Source organism: Vigna umbellata, chromosome 1 (genome assembly GCF_029865625.1).
Source record: "Vigna umbellata cultivar VRB3 chromosome 1, Vumbellata_1.0, whole genome shotgun sequence".
Classification (NCBI taxonomy): domain Eukaryota; kingdom Viridiplantae; phylum Streptophyta; class Magnoliopsida; order Fabales; family Fabaceae; genus Vigna; species Vigna umbellata.
In genome coordinates, this window is record NC_142165.1 from 101,478,264 (window position 1) to 101,500,231 (window position 21,968).

At 29.3% G+C, this 21,968-nt stretch overlaps 1 protein-coding gene and 1 long non-coding RNA gene across 2 annotated transcripts; both read right to left on the bottom strand.

The window, feature by feature from the left end:
- Positions 1 to 7,942: 7,942 nt before the first annotated feature.
- LOC148206988 (uncharacterized) lies at positions 7,943 to 8,971 on the bottom strand. The gene is made up of 3 exons (XM_088109307.1): positions 8,951 to 8,971; positions 8,336 to 8,555; positions 7,943 to 8,265 (listed from the first exon to the last, which is right to left on the bottom strand). The coding sequence occupies exons 1-3, from the start codon at positions 8,969 to 8,971 to the stop codon at positions 7,943 to 7,945; spliced, it is 564 nt and encodes a 187-aa protein (XP_087965433.1).
- A 7,575-nt stretch (positions 8,972 to 16,546) lies between these two features.
- LOC124846505 (uncharacterized) lies at positions 16,547 to 18,953 on the bottom strand. Its single transcript, XR_007029542.2, has 3 exons — positions 18,868 to 18,953; positions 18,537 to 18,625; positions 16,547 to 16,935 (listed from the first exon to the last, which is right to left on the bottom strand). It is a non-coding gene; the product is annotated as an uncharacterized LOC124846505 (long non-coding RNA).
- Positions 18,954 to 21,968: the final 3,015 nt, after the last annotated feature.

The window sequence follows — 21,968 nt, forward strand, 5'->3', positions numbered from 1 at the left end:
TGTGTGTGCGCTATGTGAATTTCTTGTAAATGCTGCCTCTCAACTGATGTTATTCACACAGCGCACAAGTATTGGTGCGTTATGCGAATTTTCGTTTCCTGGCAGTGCGAATTTTGGCTTGCGCTATGCGAGAATTGGCTGACAGACTCCCAATTATACATCCTTTCCTGTACAATAATTTACATAACAATTTACTTCCTATTACAACATTTCACTAAGTAATAACATGAATAATTAGAAGATTGAGATCAACGTCTCATCTCCATTTTTAACATTTTCAAAAATTCTCTTTTTAACGTTAATAAATATATTTGTAGAAACGTCATAACAAAACGTAATAAATATTTTTGTCATAACAAAACATCGTAACCATAAACCGTTGGATGGGTTTATATAAGTTGTTAAAACGTCAATAGTTTCTAATTCAGAATAGTTTCTAAACAATGATGCTCTCTTCCACCCTTCACCTCCCATTTTCTATTTCTCCCAAATGTTCGTTGTTTTCTGTGCGGAATATCCCATTTTCTATTTCTCTCAAATACTCCTTTTCTGTGGGGAATAGGGATTCTCACTTGAATCCCAAGAAGAAAAGTTTAGTGTCACATGTCCATTTCTGCAATCTCAACTCTGAAATGATGGAGCCTTCGCCGGATTTCATAGTAAGAGAGGCTCTTCTTGACGAAGAATACCGGGTAAGTTTTTTTTTTCTTCTTTATTTTCTTTTAATCTTTCTTGATGAAGAATATTGGTAAGTTTTTTTGTCTTTTATACATATGGCAGCTGCTCTATAGTGGGAAAATAGAAAAACAAGGTACTCAGAGTGCATTAGTTTTGTTCTTTTTTTTTTTACTTTATTTAGGATTATTGGTAATATAGTGATATGCTTTGATGATGATAAGTTGTATGCTGCTATAATTGTCCTTATTTTTTATCCAGATTCTTCGGGAATAGGAAAGACACGATTGAGGTAAGAGTTTATGCTAATAACTCTTTGTACTGTGTGCTTTGAGTCTTCCTGAAAGACTTAAGAAGAATTCCGTTTGGATAGGACGAATATGATTGGATAACGAAGCGGTTGAGGAACCCACTACCCGGCTTTACCCACACATGGATCATCGCGGTATAAGCATTCTTATTCTTGGTTTATTTGATGAAGCATCTTTTCCTTATGATGTGTATTGTAAGTTAGCAGGTGAATGAAGAGGATGTAACACCAACAGTCCCACGAAGTATCATAGGAACCCTTGAATTGTGTATCAAGGAAACACATCCATTTCCAAACACAGGTTATGTTGGACATATTCGAGACGTCTGTGTTGCTAAATCATATCGCCGTAAGGGTATTGCAAGCAACATGTTGCATTTTGCTATAAAATACATGAAATCTAAAGGTAATATAATATGAACATTGTGTGAAGTAACTTTTACATCCTATAATAAGAAGGGTTGTGAAGAATTGGTTATGCATGCGGGTGTTAATGGAATTTATGGGCACGTAAGAAAGAGAGACGATGGACCTGGCTTGGGGTTCGTAGAAAAGAGAGACGATGGACCTGGCTTGGGGTTCGTAGAAAAGACAAACGATGGACCTGGCTTGGCATTGTTCCAAAAGGTCGGGTTTGAGGTAATGCAACTATCTGTTTATGTTTTTAAGCTTTAAATAATGAATTTTGTACAGTTCTTCATAGATTAATACATGTAACTGTCTTAATACATGCAACTGTCTGTTAACTTTTGTACAGTTACTTGAAGACCTCAGCCAAGAGAGCATGTATCATCACTTTTCCTTAGATATGTAAAGGACCAAAGATATTTTGTTTTGCTACGATTAGATATTGTACGGTTTTATATTTTCTTAAACACTTGCATGTATTGATTACAGTTTCAACAAATAGCAACTTTCACTAATTATGTTTTTCCTCACCTAGACAAACTGGGTTGAAGTTTTCTTCCTTCCTGGAAAGAAATATTATTACCTTGTGAGGAATGAAGTCCCACATTGGTGAGAACTTCTAAAAGGTTATGGCTTGGTGGCTATATAAGAAATCCCTTGTCCCCTTTGTTAAACATCTCATTCTCTCCTATTGTCTCATTTCTTGTATTCTCATAATTTTGAGAAGTTTTGTATTGAAAGAGAGATGTGCTGTAAATTTCTTCCACCAATATAAAATTTCTATTTTTGCCTATTGTCAGTATTTTCTCTTCTCTATTTAAGTTGCGTGTGTTGGTGCTGTATGACTGATACCCAACAGTGGTATCAGAGCTATAGGTTTGTATTCTGCTGCTATTGTCATTATAATAGTGTTGGTAAAATTCTGAGTGTGCACTATGGTTGCGGTTTAATCCGATCTTCCGCATCAGAAAAGAGTTATTACTGGAAATGTTTGGTAGTGTGAAAGTACTGTCTGGGAAAGTTCTGGCTAGGAAAGATTTGGTACTCAAGAGTGTCCATTTGTAACCCACCTCTCTTTCCTGGGAACTTCTTGGTGTGTTACTTCACGGTTTACCTGTGTTGTTCCAGTAGACAATACTATTCATAGTGAGAAGTGCATAAGCCGATATTTTAGAAATTATGACAACAAAATACGAGATAGAGAGGTTCAACGGGAATAATTTCTCGTTGTGAAAATTGAAGATAAAGGCAATTTTGAGAAAGGACAATTGCATAGCTGCAATTGAAGGAAAATCCGCAGAAATGATGGAGCAGAAGTGGAAAGAAATTGACAACAACAACATCGCGAATTTGCACCTACCAATGGCAGATTCAGTGTTATCCAGTGTGGCGGAGAAAGAAATAGCAAAGGAGATTTGGGATGCCCTCATAAAATTATATGAGGTGAAGTCTCTTCACACAAGAATATTCTTGAAGAGGAAACTCTACACTCTTCGGATGAGTGAGTCCACAACGGTGACAGACCACATCAACCATCTGAACACTCTGTTTGCCCAACTATCAGCGACAGATTTCAACATAGTTGAAAATGAACGCGCGGAGCTTCTACTGTAGAGTTTACCAGACTCGTATGATCAACTCATCATCAATATTACGAATAATAATACTGAAGGTTGTCTACACTTTGAGGATGTTGCCGGAGCAATTCTTGAAGAAGAATCCAAGCAGAGGAACAAAGAAGACATACTAGAAAGTTCAAAGGAAACACAAGCTTTGGTTATGATGAGAGGAAGATCAACGAAATATGGGTCTAGTGTGAGTCAGTCTAATGATAGATCTCAAAGTAAGAAGCATCTCAAATGCTACAATTGTGGCAAAAGGGGGCATGTCAAGAAAGAATGTTGGCACGAGAAGAGTGGAAGAAAGAACTCTGATGCATCAACCTTACAAGGTTGTATGGCAAATACGGATGAAGATATTCTGTGAGAAAGAGGGGAGATCTGGTAAGTCATAAAAGCTCAGAAGATCATGACATGTGCTTGTGGGAGATACGTTGTAGAAAGCTAATGCAATGGTTGCATTGACAACTCAAGAAGAAACGGTGTTGATGTGACATCGTACTTGGACATATGTCAAAGTGAAGTTTGCAAGACGGAACGTAATATGTACTCGGGCTTAAGAAGGTAGTTTTACCTTTATGTGAGCACTGTGTGATAAGCTAACAACATAGATCGAAGTTTGCAAGTTTGACTACCAGAAAAGAAAACACAAGAAGACTTGGTTCATTCTGATGTAAGGGAATCACCGGAGTTATTCCTAGGAGGAGGAAAGTTTATTCTAGGAGTTTGTGGGTGTATTACATCAAGAGGAAGTCAAATGTGTTGTTAGTACCAGTTCAAGGAAACCTAACAATGTGAAGGGGTATTGCCTGTGAGTTCCACCGCTCACAAGGTTATTGTTAAGAAGGAATGAAATGATGCTCCAACCAGAAGGCTTTGAAGAACAAGAAAACTTGGTTTGTAGGTTGAACAAATCCTTGCCTGCTTTGTTAAAGCAAAGGGGGAGGTTTTTGACCGGGGAGTCAATAAGCAATGAGATGTGAGTCCAACCTTAAGAGATTGACACCACTCTTTACCCAAAACCTTAAGGCAATGGGTTAATGGGTCTTCCCACTTATAAACCACTCTACTTTCTCATTTCTATCCAATGTGAGACTTAGACTCACACTTGGATTCCCAACATGTAAGATATGAGTAAATCGAGGGAAAGTCAACAAGTAAATATACCAATGCACCTTCTTAATATTATTAAGTGAAAGTTCTGTCAAGAAGAATTTATGAGATCTCTTGATCACCATCCCAGTACACACCAATTTTATCATGCATAAATGGTGATATTAACATATGCATAGAAGAATTTTCTCAAATCTCTTGATCACAAGGAACGTCTCATTCAGACCCATAAAAGAAAATACTCCTGATATTCCAAATACTACAATCCACTACCAATCCATGTGATCAAAATGCTTAAATTAAACGCTTTTGAAATCAACCGTTTGAAATCTAACTCAGGTCTCGAAAGTCATTAGAGCAATATCCAAAAGAAATTGAAAATTATAGTTATTAAAACTCACAAATTTTAGTCGATGAGCTTTGATTTTGCTTAGTGAGGGTCCTCTAGTTTGGTTTATGTGCTAAGGATTGTTCAAACATATGGCTATAAATAAATAGACGAAATTTCACTAAAGAAAATCCAGATAGTGATGTAGATTTTTAGGAATAAGGATATCTACAAACGTAACATCTTTAATTACGAAGTTTTCCTCTCCCTGTTCGGATTTTGCTTGCTAAGTAAAAGTTTGGCTCCGTACGTCCATAATGTTCTAGAGTAATTAATTATTTAATTGTGTAGAAATACAAAAGACAAAAAGATATATATATAAAAACCTAAAAGAGTATACCATGAATCAACCATAAACTCTCTTAAATGATCATGGTTACCGAAACACATCATAAATGACGAATATTATTAATGAATAAAGAAAGAAGGACGATGTTATAAATCAATGTTTTTTTTCTTTCTTATTGGAATTCAAAATGAATAAACGGAGCATAAAAATCATTCACTCAAAGCATGATAGACACAATTCATGTAATGACTCTTAAGATTCATGAAAGCCGATACACAAAATAACATGTAAGATTATCATCTTAACATTATTCAATTTTACAATGGAAAAATAGAAAAATAACATTAATTTTTTTAGGATAAATAAATCACGTTAAATACGTTTACTATAGATTTTTTTTTTTCGAACCATAAACCAATAAAAACATTTTAGACATTATTTTCTTATAAATGAAATTATTTTAGACATCATTATAAACTTTAATATCTATTATTATCTCGAAACTCGTCAATTATCTATCATATAGAAAAATATTAAAAAATAAAAAATAAAATAAAAGAATATAACATAAGATTTTTTATCATATTTTTCTATAAAAGTTTTTTTCCTTCCATCTCTTCCTCCCGTGAAACTAGTATCGAAACAATAAGTCCCATCACCACACCACACAGAATTTGGATTTTTTTTTCTTATCCTCTCCTCACGTTTTCTTTAATATTTTTATAACATGGAATGAAGATGAAATATTGAATTTGAAAAAATATAAGTATAGTTGTGAATTTGTTTATTTTTTAAATATAACAGCTTTAGTTTTACTTGCAATTTTAGTATGCCCTTATGTGAAGAAGAAATATAGGAATATGATATTGAAAAATAATTTGAAGTTGTTGAACTTGAAAAGAATGGGATGAGACTAACATAATTAATAGTAGAAAATATTTTATCAAGACTCGAGGTGAGTAACGATGAGTGTGGTTGTAACTTGCGGGTCAACCTGACTCACCAGGGGTTTGAGTTATGTTGGGTTTAAAAAAATGTAAATTTTTTATGTGGATTAGTTTTCTGGGTTGAATCCATGGTGAGTCGGGTTGACTCAGCAACCCATCTAATTTTATTTAATTATTTATTATTTTATACTTTAATATCATTAGTTAGCATTTTTTTTATTATATTGTAGATGATGATAAAGAAAAAGATGTTTCAAGAGAGAAAAATACTATAGATTTATCTATTAAAGATTCTAATATTATAAATGACAGATAATGCAAAAATTATCAATATTAAAAATTTATTTATTTGCCTTTTGTACATGCTTTTGGATTAAACATTAAACCTTAGACGTCGAAAAAAAAAGACATATTTGAAATCTTAGACGAAAACTGGAACCTACCAAAACATTAAACCTTTGTTTTCATATCCAACATTAGAATGACGTTTCCAAAAACAACGTCCTTATTTAGACTAATATCAAAGCTAAAAAATAATTGACATAAAAATTTGTTTTTGTAGTAGTTATACTTAGATAAAGTAATTATTTGTTAAAGCAATTATGTTGTCTTTAACAATTTTAACTTTTTTTAAGTACTATTAAATATTATCTCAAAAGAATACATAAGAATGAAAACACTATATTTAAGGAATTGTTTGTTTCAATAGAGTTTATTTAACTTTTTTATTTATGAATATCTCTCGTATTTACAGTCTCATAATTTATTTTGTTGACCAAAATTAAAAGTTAAATAGCAAGATGTTTCACTTTCATCACTTGTCTCCCACTTTTAGAGTTATTTAATAAAATTATAATGATTATGAGTTTAGAATAAAATTATAATGATTGTTTTTAGTTGAGGATTTAAGAAAAAAGAATCCGACACATTAGATAACATACACTTTCATAAAAAAAGAATTATTATATTAGATTTCAAAATCTTGGAATTAACACAATGAAAAAACAAAGAGATATATTAGAAACAAACTTTAGATGAGGTTATTATAATTGACCCACATCATTACTTTTAAATTTGTTAAAAATAATAAATCTGATTCACAAAGTATTTAAAGTTTATGATTTTAGATATTTCAAGTAAAAACATTTTAAATTTGTATTTAACCTTATTTATTTCTTATATTTTTATTTTAAATTTTTATTTGACTTTTTATATTTTTGTTGTAGAGTGTTGTGAGGTTTGAATTAAATTTTTACTTTGAAGAATCTGACTATACTTAAAATTAAAAAAAAAATAAGGTAAGAAAGAACTTTTATAAAAATGTTCACGTAGTATCTTATTGTCATTAGATATTTTTATTCGAAATTTACACGTTATATTTCTAGTTGAATATTTTTATATTACTTTTATATTATATGGGTAATTTTTAAGAATATAGACGTTGATGTTTTTTTATGACGATGACGCATATTTTTCGTATAAAAATTTAATAGGCTTAACCAATAAAAAGGCTGTTTTTTCATGCACCCTGTCAAATTTCTTCTTGTAACCCATCAGGAAAATATAAGCTTTCGAAAATTTTGATCCAAAATAGTAGTGGTGAGAATTTGGTATCCAATTTCGTGATTCCGGAGGCATAATATATACTTCTTAAAAAAAGGAAATCTGTAATACTATTGATTAGTATTTTTGAAAATGATATTTTCCAAATTGATCTATATGTTCTGGAAAACATTATCCAAAAATTCACATATGTGATGGGGTGCATGATTCACAAAACTATAGTCAAGTCCAACTCACTTATAATTGGATCACATATTTGATATTTCAATTTATCCTATAACATACAAAAATCATTACAAACTATAATTTCATAACAATCTTGGACCAAATCACCTTATTACGGGACATTTACTTTTCAAATTGGGGAGGAGAAAAATATATATATAATAAGAAAGCTAGGTATGAAATTAATTTACAATTTCTAGAATATTTACAATTTCTACATTGTCACTAAAATAGTCAAAGTATTAAAGTTCTTGTATATATATAATCGTGCATTCTGTGAAAGAAAAGAATTTTAAAAGAAATGACAGAGACTATGAATTATTCAAGGTAGTAACGAAATGAGAGATGTTGAATTTGTTAGATATGTTCCATAAAAGAGTGTGATGAGATGAGTTGTAAGAAGATTCATACGATGATGTTTGAAGTATGATTGTGATGGTGTTGTAAGAGTAAAGCTGCACAGAGTGGGCATGGTGGATCACGTAGATCATCAAATCTTGTTCTTTGCTCCAAACAATTTGCATGGTAAACATGACCACATACTAAAACTGCCACAACAGAAAGCTCACTGGAAGAGATTGAATTCCCCAAAAAGTTTATTTTTTGACTCAGAAGTTTCTCACATATCCCACAAACCATCTCTGCTTTATTATTTGATGACATTTCATCCATCCCCAAGGAGCTTGAAGGAATTCTCTCTGGCCTTGAAAACACTTTCTCTCTATATTCTGAACAAAAGAAAAAGTATTACAAAAAAGCTTAAGTAATTTGCATGGTGTTTAGATTGTGAAGAAATACCCTTGGCACGTGAAGACGAAGCATTGGCATGATTGGTAGAGTTACGTCGAAAATATTGGTGGCCATAATAATGTCGTGTTTGTTTCAAAAATATAGAACGACCAAGACCATGATGATGGTTTGTCATGGTTGGATGAGTATTAAGTAGCTTCACAGATCTATCTGTTATATCCAATGCAGGTGCCAAATGGAGTAAGCCATGATCATCTGAATGTGAAAGCTTTTCAAAAAACACAAATAAGATCAATGCCATACTTTTCCTCAAACACTTTCTCTACCAATGATCATTCAATTCTATTCAAATTACAATATCATAAACCAAACTTATACAATAAAACGTAAAACCCACAAAAAAATTTGATTTTTAAAGAAATTGAACCGAACAATTATTTCAAAAATGTGCTGGAGAAATATATATTATCGATTATGCAAAATCAGATAAAAAAAAGTTACAGTTTTCAAGCATAAATAAAAGGGAAATATTTTGTGTCTATTCATGTATTATCAACCATTAGTGTAAGAGAGATGAATTGGATTGATGAAAGCAAATTGGTAATTACATTGAAGATAATTTTTTTTTAATTTATAATTAAAGGAATGAGAAAAACAAATTACCTCATTTGATAATAGCTCCATGTTGGAAAATGCATCAAACTATTTTTATAATATTGGCTTAAAAAAATCGACAACAACAATCGTTAGTACTATTACATGATCATTACAAACTAACATACACAGATTCATGAAGGAAAAACAAATATAAAGGAGTCGTTTCCTTATTTCTTATATATTCCCAATACAATCAACAGTTCTTTATCATGTTTAAAAACTTTTTTACTTTTTAAGTCAAGAACAATTACCAAATAACGTCCTTTAAATTAGATGCATCAAAAGCAAAACGAGAAATTTAAAATAGCTAAACAATTGTTAAACATATTGCCCTCTAAAATCCCTTTGAATTGAGGTGAAAAGATTATGCAAGTTAATTAGTTTTCCTTAATTGTTTATTGTTCAAAGACATCAAATAATAAAAATGGAAGTTCCATGAATAAGTTTGACAGATTCATGGAAACATAAAGAAAAAGAAAATGGAAGGAAAGAAGAAAAAACATACCCATAGAAGAAGAACCCAAATAAGGATGTTAATCCCTTAGCCTGGCTAGATTCAGAAAACTGTTTTTTTTTTCACAATAATTAATCTTGTAAAAATAGTAAAAGCAAATTAAATAAATGGAGTTTATGGTTTAAAAGACCTCACCAATTATAGAGGAGAGTTTAGTTTATGAAGTGCGATGTTAAAGCAAAATAAAAGATTTTGTGTGGAATAAAAAAAGTGAACAATTAAAAATGATTTTTATAGAAACTGCATGTGTGTTGAATAGTTTCTAACTTTATGTCCATTAAAAGGAATCAATGAAAAGAGAGATAAACAGGGATGAAGCTACGTTATATATCTAAAAGGGGCTGTGAAAAATAATATTTTTCTTTATCTAAAAGAGAGATCAAATTCTTTTACTTTTTGTTAACTTAGTTTCTTTTATCTACTTTTTTTCTTCTTTTTTTTTGTGAAATTTTAACGTAATACTAAAATTATCTTTCTCCTCGCCCCTTCTTCTTTCTGGGTGCAATTCGTTTAGATTGTATGACCAAGATAAGCTACAAAGCATAAACTAGTATTCTTAAAATATCTTATCAAATAACTTTTTTTCAGAAGAACTTGTTAGGAAAGAATATAAAAAATGAACTAAAATTAGCTTTAAAAAAAATATTGCGTACAAACTTCTTCAGAAAGCCAATCTTTATATTAGGATTTACATGAATTAGTTTTTCCAAAAGTATTTTAAAAAAATTAAATGAATTTCTTTGAAGCTAAGATTAACTTAGAACAAATTAATTAGGATTTTTTTTGGATGAGCTTCTATTAAAAAAATTCTTTAAGAAAACAAGCTTAAAATTAGTATTTTCATAAACTACGATTAATATTTTAGATTTTAGCATTACTTATCACTCTTAACTAACAGTGTGAAAGTCAGATTAATTTTTGTACATGACATTCACGTATAATGATGGATATATTATATTCTTAATCGCAATCTTCTTGAAAAAAAAAATCATTTTTTATTTTCTCAACATCTCTTTTATTGGTTTTAATATCTCATTTTCACCAAATGAACTTTTACTTTATTTTATTTTTACAAATTTAGCTTTTCAAATACATCTATCACTGTCTTTTAAGTCTCCAATTATGAAATGCCATGTTAGTTTCGTTACAATAAAAAAATTTACAAAGCACTTATTTTATATCTAAAATAAATAAATAAAATACAATACAATACACGTGCACACACACAACTTTTAAAATATAAAAATCTTTCAATATTGTGAATACTTTTCGTATATTTACATTGAGTATTATTTTGACGAATGATCTCTTAATATATTTTGACACTCATCTCTTAAGCAACGGAAAATAGAGTGATATATTAAACATGTAATGTAACCCAAAGTTACTTTTATGATACTCTGAAGAAAATCAGTCTTCATCACAATAAGATTTCACAATATTGTATAATTAAGGGTTAAATATGTTTTTAGTCCCTAAACTATTGACCGTTTCTGGTTTTCGTCCCTCTTCCAAAGTAAGGTACAATTTGGTCCTCATTCTTTAGAAAAACATTAGTTTTAGTCCTCAAAATTTTGTTTTTAGTCCTCGTTTTAGTCCTCAAAACGTTCGTTTTTTCGACTAAAACGAACGTTTTTTAAAGATTGAGGACTAAATTGTACCTTACTTTGGAAGAGGGACGAAAACCAGAAACGATCAATAGTTTAGAGACTAAAAACATATTTAACCCTATAATTAAGTGTCTAATATTTTTATGTTCTATTGCTCACAAATTTTAATCATAAAACAAAAATATAATTTCTAACTACAAAATAAAATATATTTTCCTCCTTTCCCACTTCTAAATTATCTATATCCAATAAATATTATATTAAGCAAAAGTAGTGCTATCAGAATGGGTTTGAGCCAATCCGTCTCGCAGATTTGAGTCGGATTGGGTTTAAAAAAAAAGTAACTTTTTTACGCGGACTGGTTTTCAACCCGACTCACTTAGAACCTGGCTCATTCGGGTTGAACCTGTGCTGAGTCGAGTTGGCTCACCAACCCACCTAATTTAATTTAATTATTTATTATTTTGTGTTTTAATATTATTAGTTAGCATTTTTTTAATATATTGTAGATGGAGTAAAAAAAAGACGTTTCAAGAGAAAAAAATATTATAGATTTATCTCTTCATCAATATTAAAAATTTATTTGTTCGTCTTTTGTGCTTGTTTTTGGATTACGCTTGGATGGTATGACATTTTTTTTATTTTGAATTGTCTTTGAAGTTTAACATCATTTTAGAATGAAATTTATTTAGATTTGAATTAAAAAATTATAATTTTTAATTTTAAAAAAATTATAATTAAGTAAGTTAGTGAGTCAATCCGTTTAACCCACTAAGTTAAAAAAATTTCAGCTCGCTAATAAGTGAGTCGGGTTGTGTTAACTCGCTAAGTGACCAATCCGTAGAAGGTCGGGCCGGATCGAGCCGGATTACCCGGAGAATTACTCCCTCCACCACCACACACTACTTCATGTACCTCCTCATTCCTATTTTTTCCTTTAATAATATTTAAACGGATGTGAATATACGATTCTTAAACGGATGTCAACATTCATGGACAAATATGGATATCTGTTGAAGGACAAACGGATGTCGATATCCGTGCACGGAGGTTGACATTCATTTAAGGGGTTGACATTCGTTTAAGGGGTCGATGGATGTTGACAACATAGCTAGTGTATGCAATTGTTCTAGTGCAATGGATTGTCTCATAGGCCTCCCCGAACAGTGCTTTTAACCCTGTAGAACTTATGAAACTTAAGATCCACAGGATGATAAATTTGGGAATGCAACGTCTTGCTTTCTGAGACAAAAAAAAAAAGGTAAATGGATTTTCTATAGGGAGATAAATGGATTTCTATAGCAAATGTCCCATTTAAGTTTGATCTATGACAACAACCATAATATGTAATTTTCAAAGGTTCATTTGTCAAAATTGTTTCCACGTTTGGATCATTTTCCCTTTCCCTTGATCTTCTTTATTTGTATTATTAATTTGAAAGTGAATAACCATTTTTTTCATTTGACTATTCTTTTTATTCATAATTTGCACCAATCTCAGTGGGGGTCGAGAGCTTGGGCAGAACTCCTTTTATAGTATGTGGAGGTGTAGGGGTGTAAAAAAATTTAAGATTTTAAAAAAGGTAAATAAAAAAAATGATAAAAGTTAAATTAATATAGAATAATTTTAAAATAAAAAAATAGTAAAGAGGTGTAGAAAATACTTGGGGAATGGTTTATATAGTAGACCATCTAAATGCCCATAATCCTAGTGGATGAAGATTTCAAGGATTAAAACTACAAATCAAAAAAGTTCAGGAAGGAAATACATATTAAACCTAAAATAAGAATTTGCTCCATTGAAATGGGCTGGTGACTGGATATTTAACGGCAAATCTCCCTTCTCATAAGCCCAAATCTCAATTTTCTTTTGTACAACACAGGCCCATAAAAAAATACGACCCTCTTATTTCAGTATCCATGAAAAACAGTTCAGTGTGGAATTTCACTGTACACAAAGCTTCAATAATTCAAAGAACTCCGTAACCAAAAAAGAAAATAAAAAATGGTGGAAAATTTTCAATGATTTTTTCATATCCTGATAGACAAAGAAAAGGGATCAAAATAGTGATATCAGGTCATACCTAATGATGATTATAATAATGAAACCTAATGTAACCAAATGAAAATTCAAATCATAGAATGAGTAACATGTGGTAATTAAATGTAAGAAGTGGCAAATCCATGGCCAAGGAAGGAAGAAAAAAAAAAAAGTAAACCCTAGAAACCGAAGAGCCTCTTTACACAGCATGAGCCGAGATCCAAAACATGCTTTGAAGAAGTGGGGTCAAAGGAAGTATCCAAAAGGTACAAAAGAGAATATCCAATTTTCTACAATCATGATCACAGATTGAAAGAAATTTCCCTGTGCCAGGCGTTTTGTGATTGTGAACTCGTACAACAAAACAGTTTTCATTACCTTACAGTTTTATTAGCACATCACACCATTCTACAATAATTTTCACAGGAATCTTCTAGAACTAGCCACCCATCACAATCTACAACCATACCATATAATAATTCAATGGGTTCATCTTAAAAACATGGACACTTGAAAAAAGTTAAATTCTTTCCATACGAGAACTCCGACACGTTTAAGATTACAACTACCACTACAAGTTTATACGATCTACATTGTTGCCTTTTCTTACACGAACCATATACCATAAGAAAGATGAGTAAAACAAGATATTTCTTTGTTTTTTCACTTGTCAAATGATGACTGCATGCAATCACATAAATTGAATTTGATAAGCCTAATCCAATCTCATGTTCAATGCAAATGTTATCATATTGATTTTGGTCGCTTTCACATGTGAAATTGTTGGTGGTCGGAACTTACTCGAATATTTTTATATTATTTTGAATTTTTTTCGAAAAGAAAGTTATCTTATACATACCAACATCAATAACGTCTGAATCTAATAATATAAAAGATTAATATCGATCTTTATCTAAAGTCTTAAAATAATAAATTAATGAATTTTTTACTTTTATATAATATTTTATTTTTTTATTTTTTTATTTTTATCCAACATAAAACTTAGATTCAGACTCAAAGTTAATCATTCTAAATGGGAATTTGATAAGAATTATCTCAGACACATCAAGAATTATATGAATATATAGTCACATATTTCGATGTGGATGTGATAAATAGAAACGAATAACTACCATGAATGGAATAATTCTGAATAGATAAGGGTGACATACCAAAAAAAACTCAATGTCCCTCTCGCAACTTTCAAGGGGGAATGCACCATGTCCACAAATACTCTTCAAAACGGTGACTACCCACTCAATTTGCAACATACAGACAACCAATAACCCTTTCACAACTTCAAAAAAAACTGAGTACTATTCATCTCATATTTGAAAAATAAATTCATCATATACAGAATTTAGAAGAAGCAGTTTTTCTGACGCAAAGTGTTTGGTTGGTTCTCTGAAAACCAAACCTTATCCCAAAGTTTCGTGCCATCTCCTAAGCGACGCAAAAGTGCCATCATCATCTATTTATTATTTTATCATACCATTATCAAAAATTCCTCAACTCCAACTATAAGATATGATTTCACATAAAGTAGTCTTATGTGAAATGAATTTTCTTACAACAATACCATGTGGTTTTTATCTCTTCGATTATAATAAGATATAGCAAACTTGCGTGAAAGATGTTTCTTTGTTAATTAATTAATTAATTAATTAATTACCATTTAATTAATAATACACTAAGCATTGGGAGATATTTTAATTTGATTTCGAACGTCAGGTTGGTGCTGTCAATTCAAATTCACATCTAAGTAAGTTTGGGAGGAGTATAACGTGTGGAATATCTATTGTTCCTAAGAAAAGTGTTTGAATATATTAGCATTATCATTAACGAAGGGTTAAAAAATAATTGTGATAAAGTGGTGAAGCAAATTCTTAACTACTATTATTATGTGGTGGAATTAATCTGATTAACTTTGTCGTGTAAATCACAATCCTGTGGGTACCCTTCTAGATCAATCTGGTTCTTTCCTTTTTAAAAAATTGGGAAAGATGTTCTTTGAAAATGACAATCATATCACAATTATAGGAATTCAAATGGAAGAGAGGGAGAGAGATAGAGAGAGAGGTTATATATATATATATATATATATATATATAGAGAGAGAGAGAGAGAGAGGGAGAGAGTTATTGCAGGTACAAAAGGTAAACGTGCGACTGAATAAATAATGAGAAAATAAAATTAAAATAAATTAATAGATTGTTTATAGAAATAGAAGCATAATATTAGGTTTGGAAGAAAGTGGAAACTAAATGTGAATATCCTTTTCATTGCTACAAATAACATCATGTTTCTTTAATATTTTTTTAGGTAAGTAATTTTACCGTTCCAAATTAGATAACACGTGGATTTAACACAAACCGTCCAAATATGAGTTCTGTAGTTATTCTCTGTTAAACTAAGTCCACTAATGTATAAAATATGATATCTAACAAATATTAGGGAATTGAAGATTTCTATTTTTAGTATTAATAAAAAATATTAAATTATCTACCTGGATAAAGTTATTTTTTATTATTACTTATAAGTAATGTTTTATTAGCAATTAAATGATATGGTAAATGGATTAAAATAACCTAACTTTAAAAAAAATATGTATAATTAAAACTTTAAAAATATAAAAGTTACGTATTTATGAAAGTAGGAATAAAAAGTATATTTAAGGGCATATAAACATTTAACTGAAGAATTTATTTATGAAAAAAGTAGTTCATGTATGAACCGAGAGTGTAATGTTACCGGATACGAAAATATCAGTGTAATTAAATTTATAAACTGTATTAGATTGTGTAAAGATGGCTTTATGATATTTATTAAATTTAACTAATGTGATAAATTTAAAAGTACTAAAACTATTTTTTTTCCTAAACAGTTTTCGTCCTTAGATTATTATGGAAAGAAAGATAGTGGTTTTTTACCAACTGATTAAACAAATTTACGGACAAAAATTGTTCCTTGTTTTCTGCAAGATATGAACGATTGTACTGTACATTGTTATAGAAATGTGTTTTTATTTGTAAAAATATGTCGAAATTTAAATCTTCTAAAATGAAAATCAAGTTGTTCACATAAAAATCAGTGAATATGTGAATTAAATACATCAATACTGTGAGTTTCATGGACCAAATTTAGAACCGTTTATTATCCATCTACCCTCCCTGTTAGTCACTATTGTGATTATGAATCATTATGTTTGCTTTGAATGAAAAAACGATGCCATAATCTTTGAAACTAATATTTTATACTCATAATTCTAAATTTTCAATCTAAGATAAAGTTACTGCTCAAATTAATTAAGATTAGGTGATAAGTGCATTAATATATTAATTATCATAAAAAAAATCTTAGGAAGAGGTTAATGCTAATCAATGTAATATTTCAATTTTTATAACATTCAATTATTATAACATTTATAAGATAGTTAACTCGAACAAACGGTCTTACTATGAGGAAATATACTATACAAATAAAACCTGTAATATGTAGTCTTTACAGAAAAAAAAACAACAAAGCTTCATACTCTAAGCTTAAGCTCCACCACTAACTAGCACTTATTTATCATAAACATTTTTTTCTACTCCCACCAAAGACAGTCAAAAAGAAAATAATACACACACAAAGACAAAAGGACAAACTAAAATACCAAAGAACATTCATACAATTAAAATTCATTGATATCTCAATAATTGTTCAAATGAAACAATACAACAATAAACATACCAACTCTAGATTTCTGATCATACGTATACATGTATTGATGTTGGACTCATGAGAGACATGCCTCGTGTGTGGTGAAATAACCTGCCCACATCAAACTATCACACACCAAGGTCAATCCATCAAAATCATAACCTTATTAGACATGACCATAAGACTAAGAACCTTATGCTACTCTTCGCGATATAACTATCATTCTCTACTTATGATTGGAAGTTATTAGAAGTGTCAAAATCATCCATTAATCTGAGTTTCTAATTCAATACATCACACTACCAAACAACAATAAGGATTTTTCCGTGGAATCCCTTTCACAAAATACTTAATTCACACTTTCCACTTCATTTGACCATCATGGTACATATGTCACATACATGAGTACTATTATCTATTCTATCCAAAAAAAAACACACATTGAATCAATATACATCAGTCTAAGTCAAATCAAAAATCATAAAAACATAAAAAACAAACACTACTATAAAATAGGATAAACACAAAAAACATTAATAATAAAAGACATGGTAACATTTAAATGTAATCAAACTTCATTTTATTTTTATTCAATATGTATTCTAGTTCTTAAATAATATAATCATATTTAAATATTTATTTGAAGTTTAATTTTAATAATAAAGAAAAAAGATTTGTTTTTACTTCTTTATAATATTTAATTTTTTATTTATTCTAGTTGAAAATATAAAATATTATTTTTTTATTTGTAGTTTTTGTAAATGACTATTGTACCCATAAAATAGTAAAAAAAATGTAAAATTATATATTTTTTATTTATTAAACTATGTGTATACAAGTTTTCCCCTATTGATATTAGTTGAATTGAATTAAATATATTAACTATTTTTAGTTGATATTACTCACACGTTTAAACTAAGCGAAATAAACATGAATCAAGTGTATAAAAAAAATTTAAATTCATTTTTTTTAAATAAAATTTAAAACCATATACTTTTAATTATCTATCTCAAAATTTAGAAAAGAACAATCACTTTGCTACTTGATCAGGTCTCACGTTATGAAATTTAGGAATAATATCTTTACAAATTTGTTTTCGTATATCTTAAGTAATATTTGTTTTGGAATCTAAAATTTTGTACAATATTTTATTTTTAAAAGAGGAAGAAAGAAAAATTAAAAAATATTTAAACTTTTTTTTAGCTGATACCTAAGTGATGTAGAACCTAAACATTTTTTAAGGTCAACATTTAAATCAGTACAAAATCAAGTATACAATTATACTAAAACTTTTATAAAATTAAATGTGAAGTTTTATTTTTAATCTCAAATTCACTTAAACCAACTTAATATTAATATATATTTTCAAAAGTATCCTTAAAAGTGTAACATATTAACAAATCTTTATTTTCAAATAGTAATTTTAGACACTTTCACTCCTTGAAAATGAATTTGCGTTGGCAAAATTTTGAAAAGAGCAGAACAACATAAATTTCTACTTCAAGGACTTCTTAAGCACTACCTCTGAAGTGTGATGTAATTTAGTTTTGGAAAAAGAAATAAAATAGTAAAAAAGCACTAAAGGTTGATTCTATATATGCAAAAGAGTTAAAGTAATAAAACAGAATAGAACAATCTAAAGAAAAAGAAACTTTAAAAAGCATTATAATTTAGTTATACATATTGAAAGTGTGAAAGCATTGAAAACAAGATAAGAAAGAAGAACCTGTTTTCTTGTGTTGGATTCACATGATAAGCGTTGCGAATGTCTCTGGGTCAACTTGACCACCTTTGCCGCTCCAGCTTGACCGCAAACTAGGCGCCCAGTAACAAATCACAGATTTCATTGACCATGATCAAGAAAGTGACGCTAAAAGGTTAATATAAGCCATCATGTCCATACTCATGTATTTACATTATATCATAATTAAAAATATAATTTTCTAAATTAATATAATATAAATGAGTGTATTAAATCAATAAACATGTCTACACGTGTGGAATTACTAACTAACTTCCTAAGCAAGAAAACCAAAAAAATAATTACTCACACGTACCAAATTTGATTGCGAAGAGATGCCACGTGGGATGAACACACTGCACCATAAAAATATGACACGGATATGAGTCATTCGCACGAAACTGTAGCTTATGTACAATTGTCGGTGAGATCCGCATAACTCTTCTCTTCAATGCGGGACCTTCCCAACCTAACATTAGTTTAGAAATGCAAATATATAAACAGTAACGTTATTTTTACGATACATTCTGACAATTTTCCTTCCTAATTTAATCATTTTGATTTCTCTTTTTAAAATTTACAGTTTGTTTGTTATAAAATTAACATAAATTTTTCATTTTGGTGACCCAAATCCCATGGAAACTTCTTTGAAAAAGGCGACAATAACATAGTCTCCACAAATGAAGAATTTGGATCTACCTTAGCAAATTACAAATGGTGGGAACGACAGGTAACAGTAACACACATTGATGTGTGAGCTTACAAATCGATAGCAACTGTGTCTGGTCCCATTCGGACCCTCCACCACCCATGACAGCGCATTCTTAGCTTCACTAACTCGACCCTTTCTCCCTCTGTGAGTGGTGGTAGGTATAAATAATAATATATTAAGGTGCTGATATTGCTGAGACTTTAAGCATTTTATTTCATTTGAATAATTAAACGATGTAAATCAGTTTCGTATCGGACACTGCAAAGTACAAAGTGACAGCAAAGAAAGGGGCTAAATTAGGGTTTGATGAAGATATATAATTTACGTTTGGGTAAGCTGTCTTGCAAGGTTGTGATTTGTGAACAAATTGAAACCGGTGAATGTCTCTCGGTGGTCATTTGGAGAATCGATTCACGGTCACTGTCGTATAACCGTTCCACCTGTATGTATGTCTACTCGTAGAAAAGTAAATGTCAAAAGTCTGCTATTTAAATGATACTTTTTTTTTAATTAATGGATAGGAACATTTAGATTTTGTTGATACGTAACCATTTTTAATTATTGTAATAAAAAATATTCATTTACAAAAAGTTAAACCTTAATAACTTTATTAAGGATACGGTCCACTGCCGTTTGCATTAATGACTCTGATGAAATCATATGTGCTATGTAATGTATGTTAACTTTTTTGTGATAAAAAAAATTATAATTATAAAGAAATTTTAATAATTTAATTATAATTAGTTTTTATTTATTTTATATATAATGTTTAAAAGAATAGTTAAATTTTAAAAATTAATTAAATTTAAATAGGTAACTTTGAAGAATAAAAATGGATATTAGAAATGGAATCTCTTGATAAATATATATATGTTTATAACTCTTTGAACATGTTTAATTTTTTGTACAATTTTTTTTAAATATCATAATTTAGTAATTCTCGTTCTCTTTGTTTGATTGTACTAGTAGTTTTGTACTTTTAATAAAATCTTACTAACAATAATTAAAAATGCCTGAAGAGGTGTAACTAGCCAATACCCTTGATAAATAGAGAAACCTTTTAATTGGATGACTAAATTCATTAATATGACTCCTTTAATTTGTTAATACATTATTTGACCTTAATTTTAAAATTTTAATTGGATGACTAAAGTTTTTAAGCTATTTATAAGATGACCTTAATCGCCCATTTTTTACAATTTCAAGAAAGTTTTGATTGGATCAAATTATTGGTTGACTTTTTATCTTTATTTTTTTAGTTTTCATGTATCTGTGGTGGTAACCTATCAATACTTATTTGTTGGCTTGTGAACCTATTGATGTTAACCAATTAAAGTATTAATATTTATAATTTAGATTTTAGTAAGAAAATAATTTCATTTATATGTTGGAATTCGGATTGGATATCCAACCTAATTTATTCGTTATAATAAGTAGATTATATAAGGTTTAAATTAACATATTTTAATTATCCTGGTTGCTTATTTTCATTGTAAAACATAAAATTCATTGTTTTTTACTGGCAGTGTATTCCTCGTCATTAAATTAAGTGTTTTTTTTCTAATGATTAACAAAAACTAAAGAAAGAGATAATTTTTAGTCAAAACACAATTACTTAATTTCATCAAAAATTTAGTTTAAATTGATGTTAACTTATACATTCTAAAATGTGAGTGGTTTTGATTTTTAATGTGATAGACTTTATTTATAATATTTTATTTGATCTGACACCAAATAATAAGCATGTCACATTTAGAAATTTTTAATTATTTTTATTCATAATCGTTTCAAATTTGTAATGGTTAAAAACTGAATAAAAACTATTACGAGATTGTCCAGCAAAACATTTATTGGTATTTTAGATTTAACCAACATTTAAATTGTATTTCACATTTGAATGTGACTGAGATTTTAATTATTTGACGTTATAGTTCTTTTCGGTGATAATTTTATTGTAGTATTAATAGAGGATATAAAAATAATAATTATAAGGATTGTGTGTTGGGAACAATCTAATCGTGAAACGTGGAAAAGGTAGGTATAAGTTGTTTTTTGCTGTTGTTGTGCATAAAATATCTCATCCGATCGTTCAAATCAAATAAATGATTTGTTCTAACATTAATTTCATTGTATTTAAAAAAAAAAAAACATTTGATGAGAATCTATTGAAAGGTGAGAATCGAGCACAAGGTGTTAACTACTATTCGAGAGAGCATGAAAATAAGAATGGTGGGTCATGTCGTAATTGCATGATTTGGTTCATTTGAACTGAATGAGAGTGAAGTATCATCAACAAGGAAATATGATAATAATCCTCAAAATATCAATAAAAAATATACTTTTGACAAATATAATATTTTTTACATTTATTTAACATTATTTTTTATTTTTTAAAAATAAATTTATAAAAATTCACTCTTTTAAAATAATTTTATTTTTATTAAATATGTCAAATGAATGTGAATACGTGGATATGTTGTTTAATTTGAATTATTTTGTAAAAAGTGGAGATGGGAAAAAGTTTATTCGGGCACCCAATGCTTTTGAAATAAGGTACTAACGATAGCTACTACCTCATCATCAAAATGTGCCTACACATATAACAAAAATAAACTTAAAAAAAAAACAAAGAAAAAGGAATCTTTGTTTATATTCATATATATCTTCTTTCAAAAGCAACAGTGTTCCTAAGCCGAAACATGAAA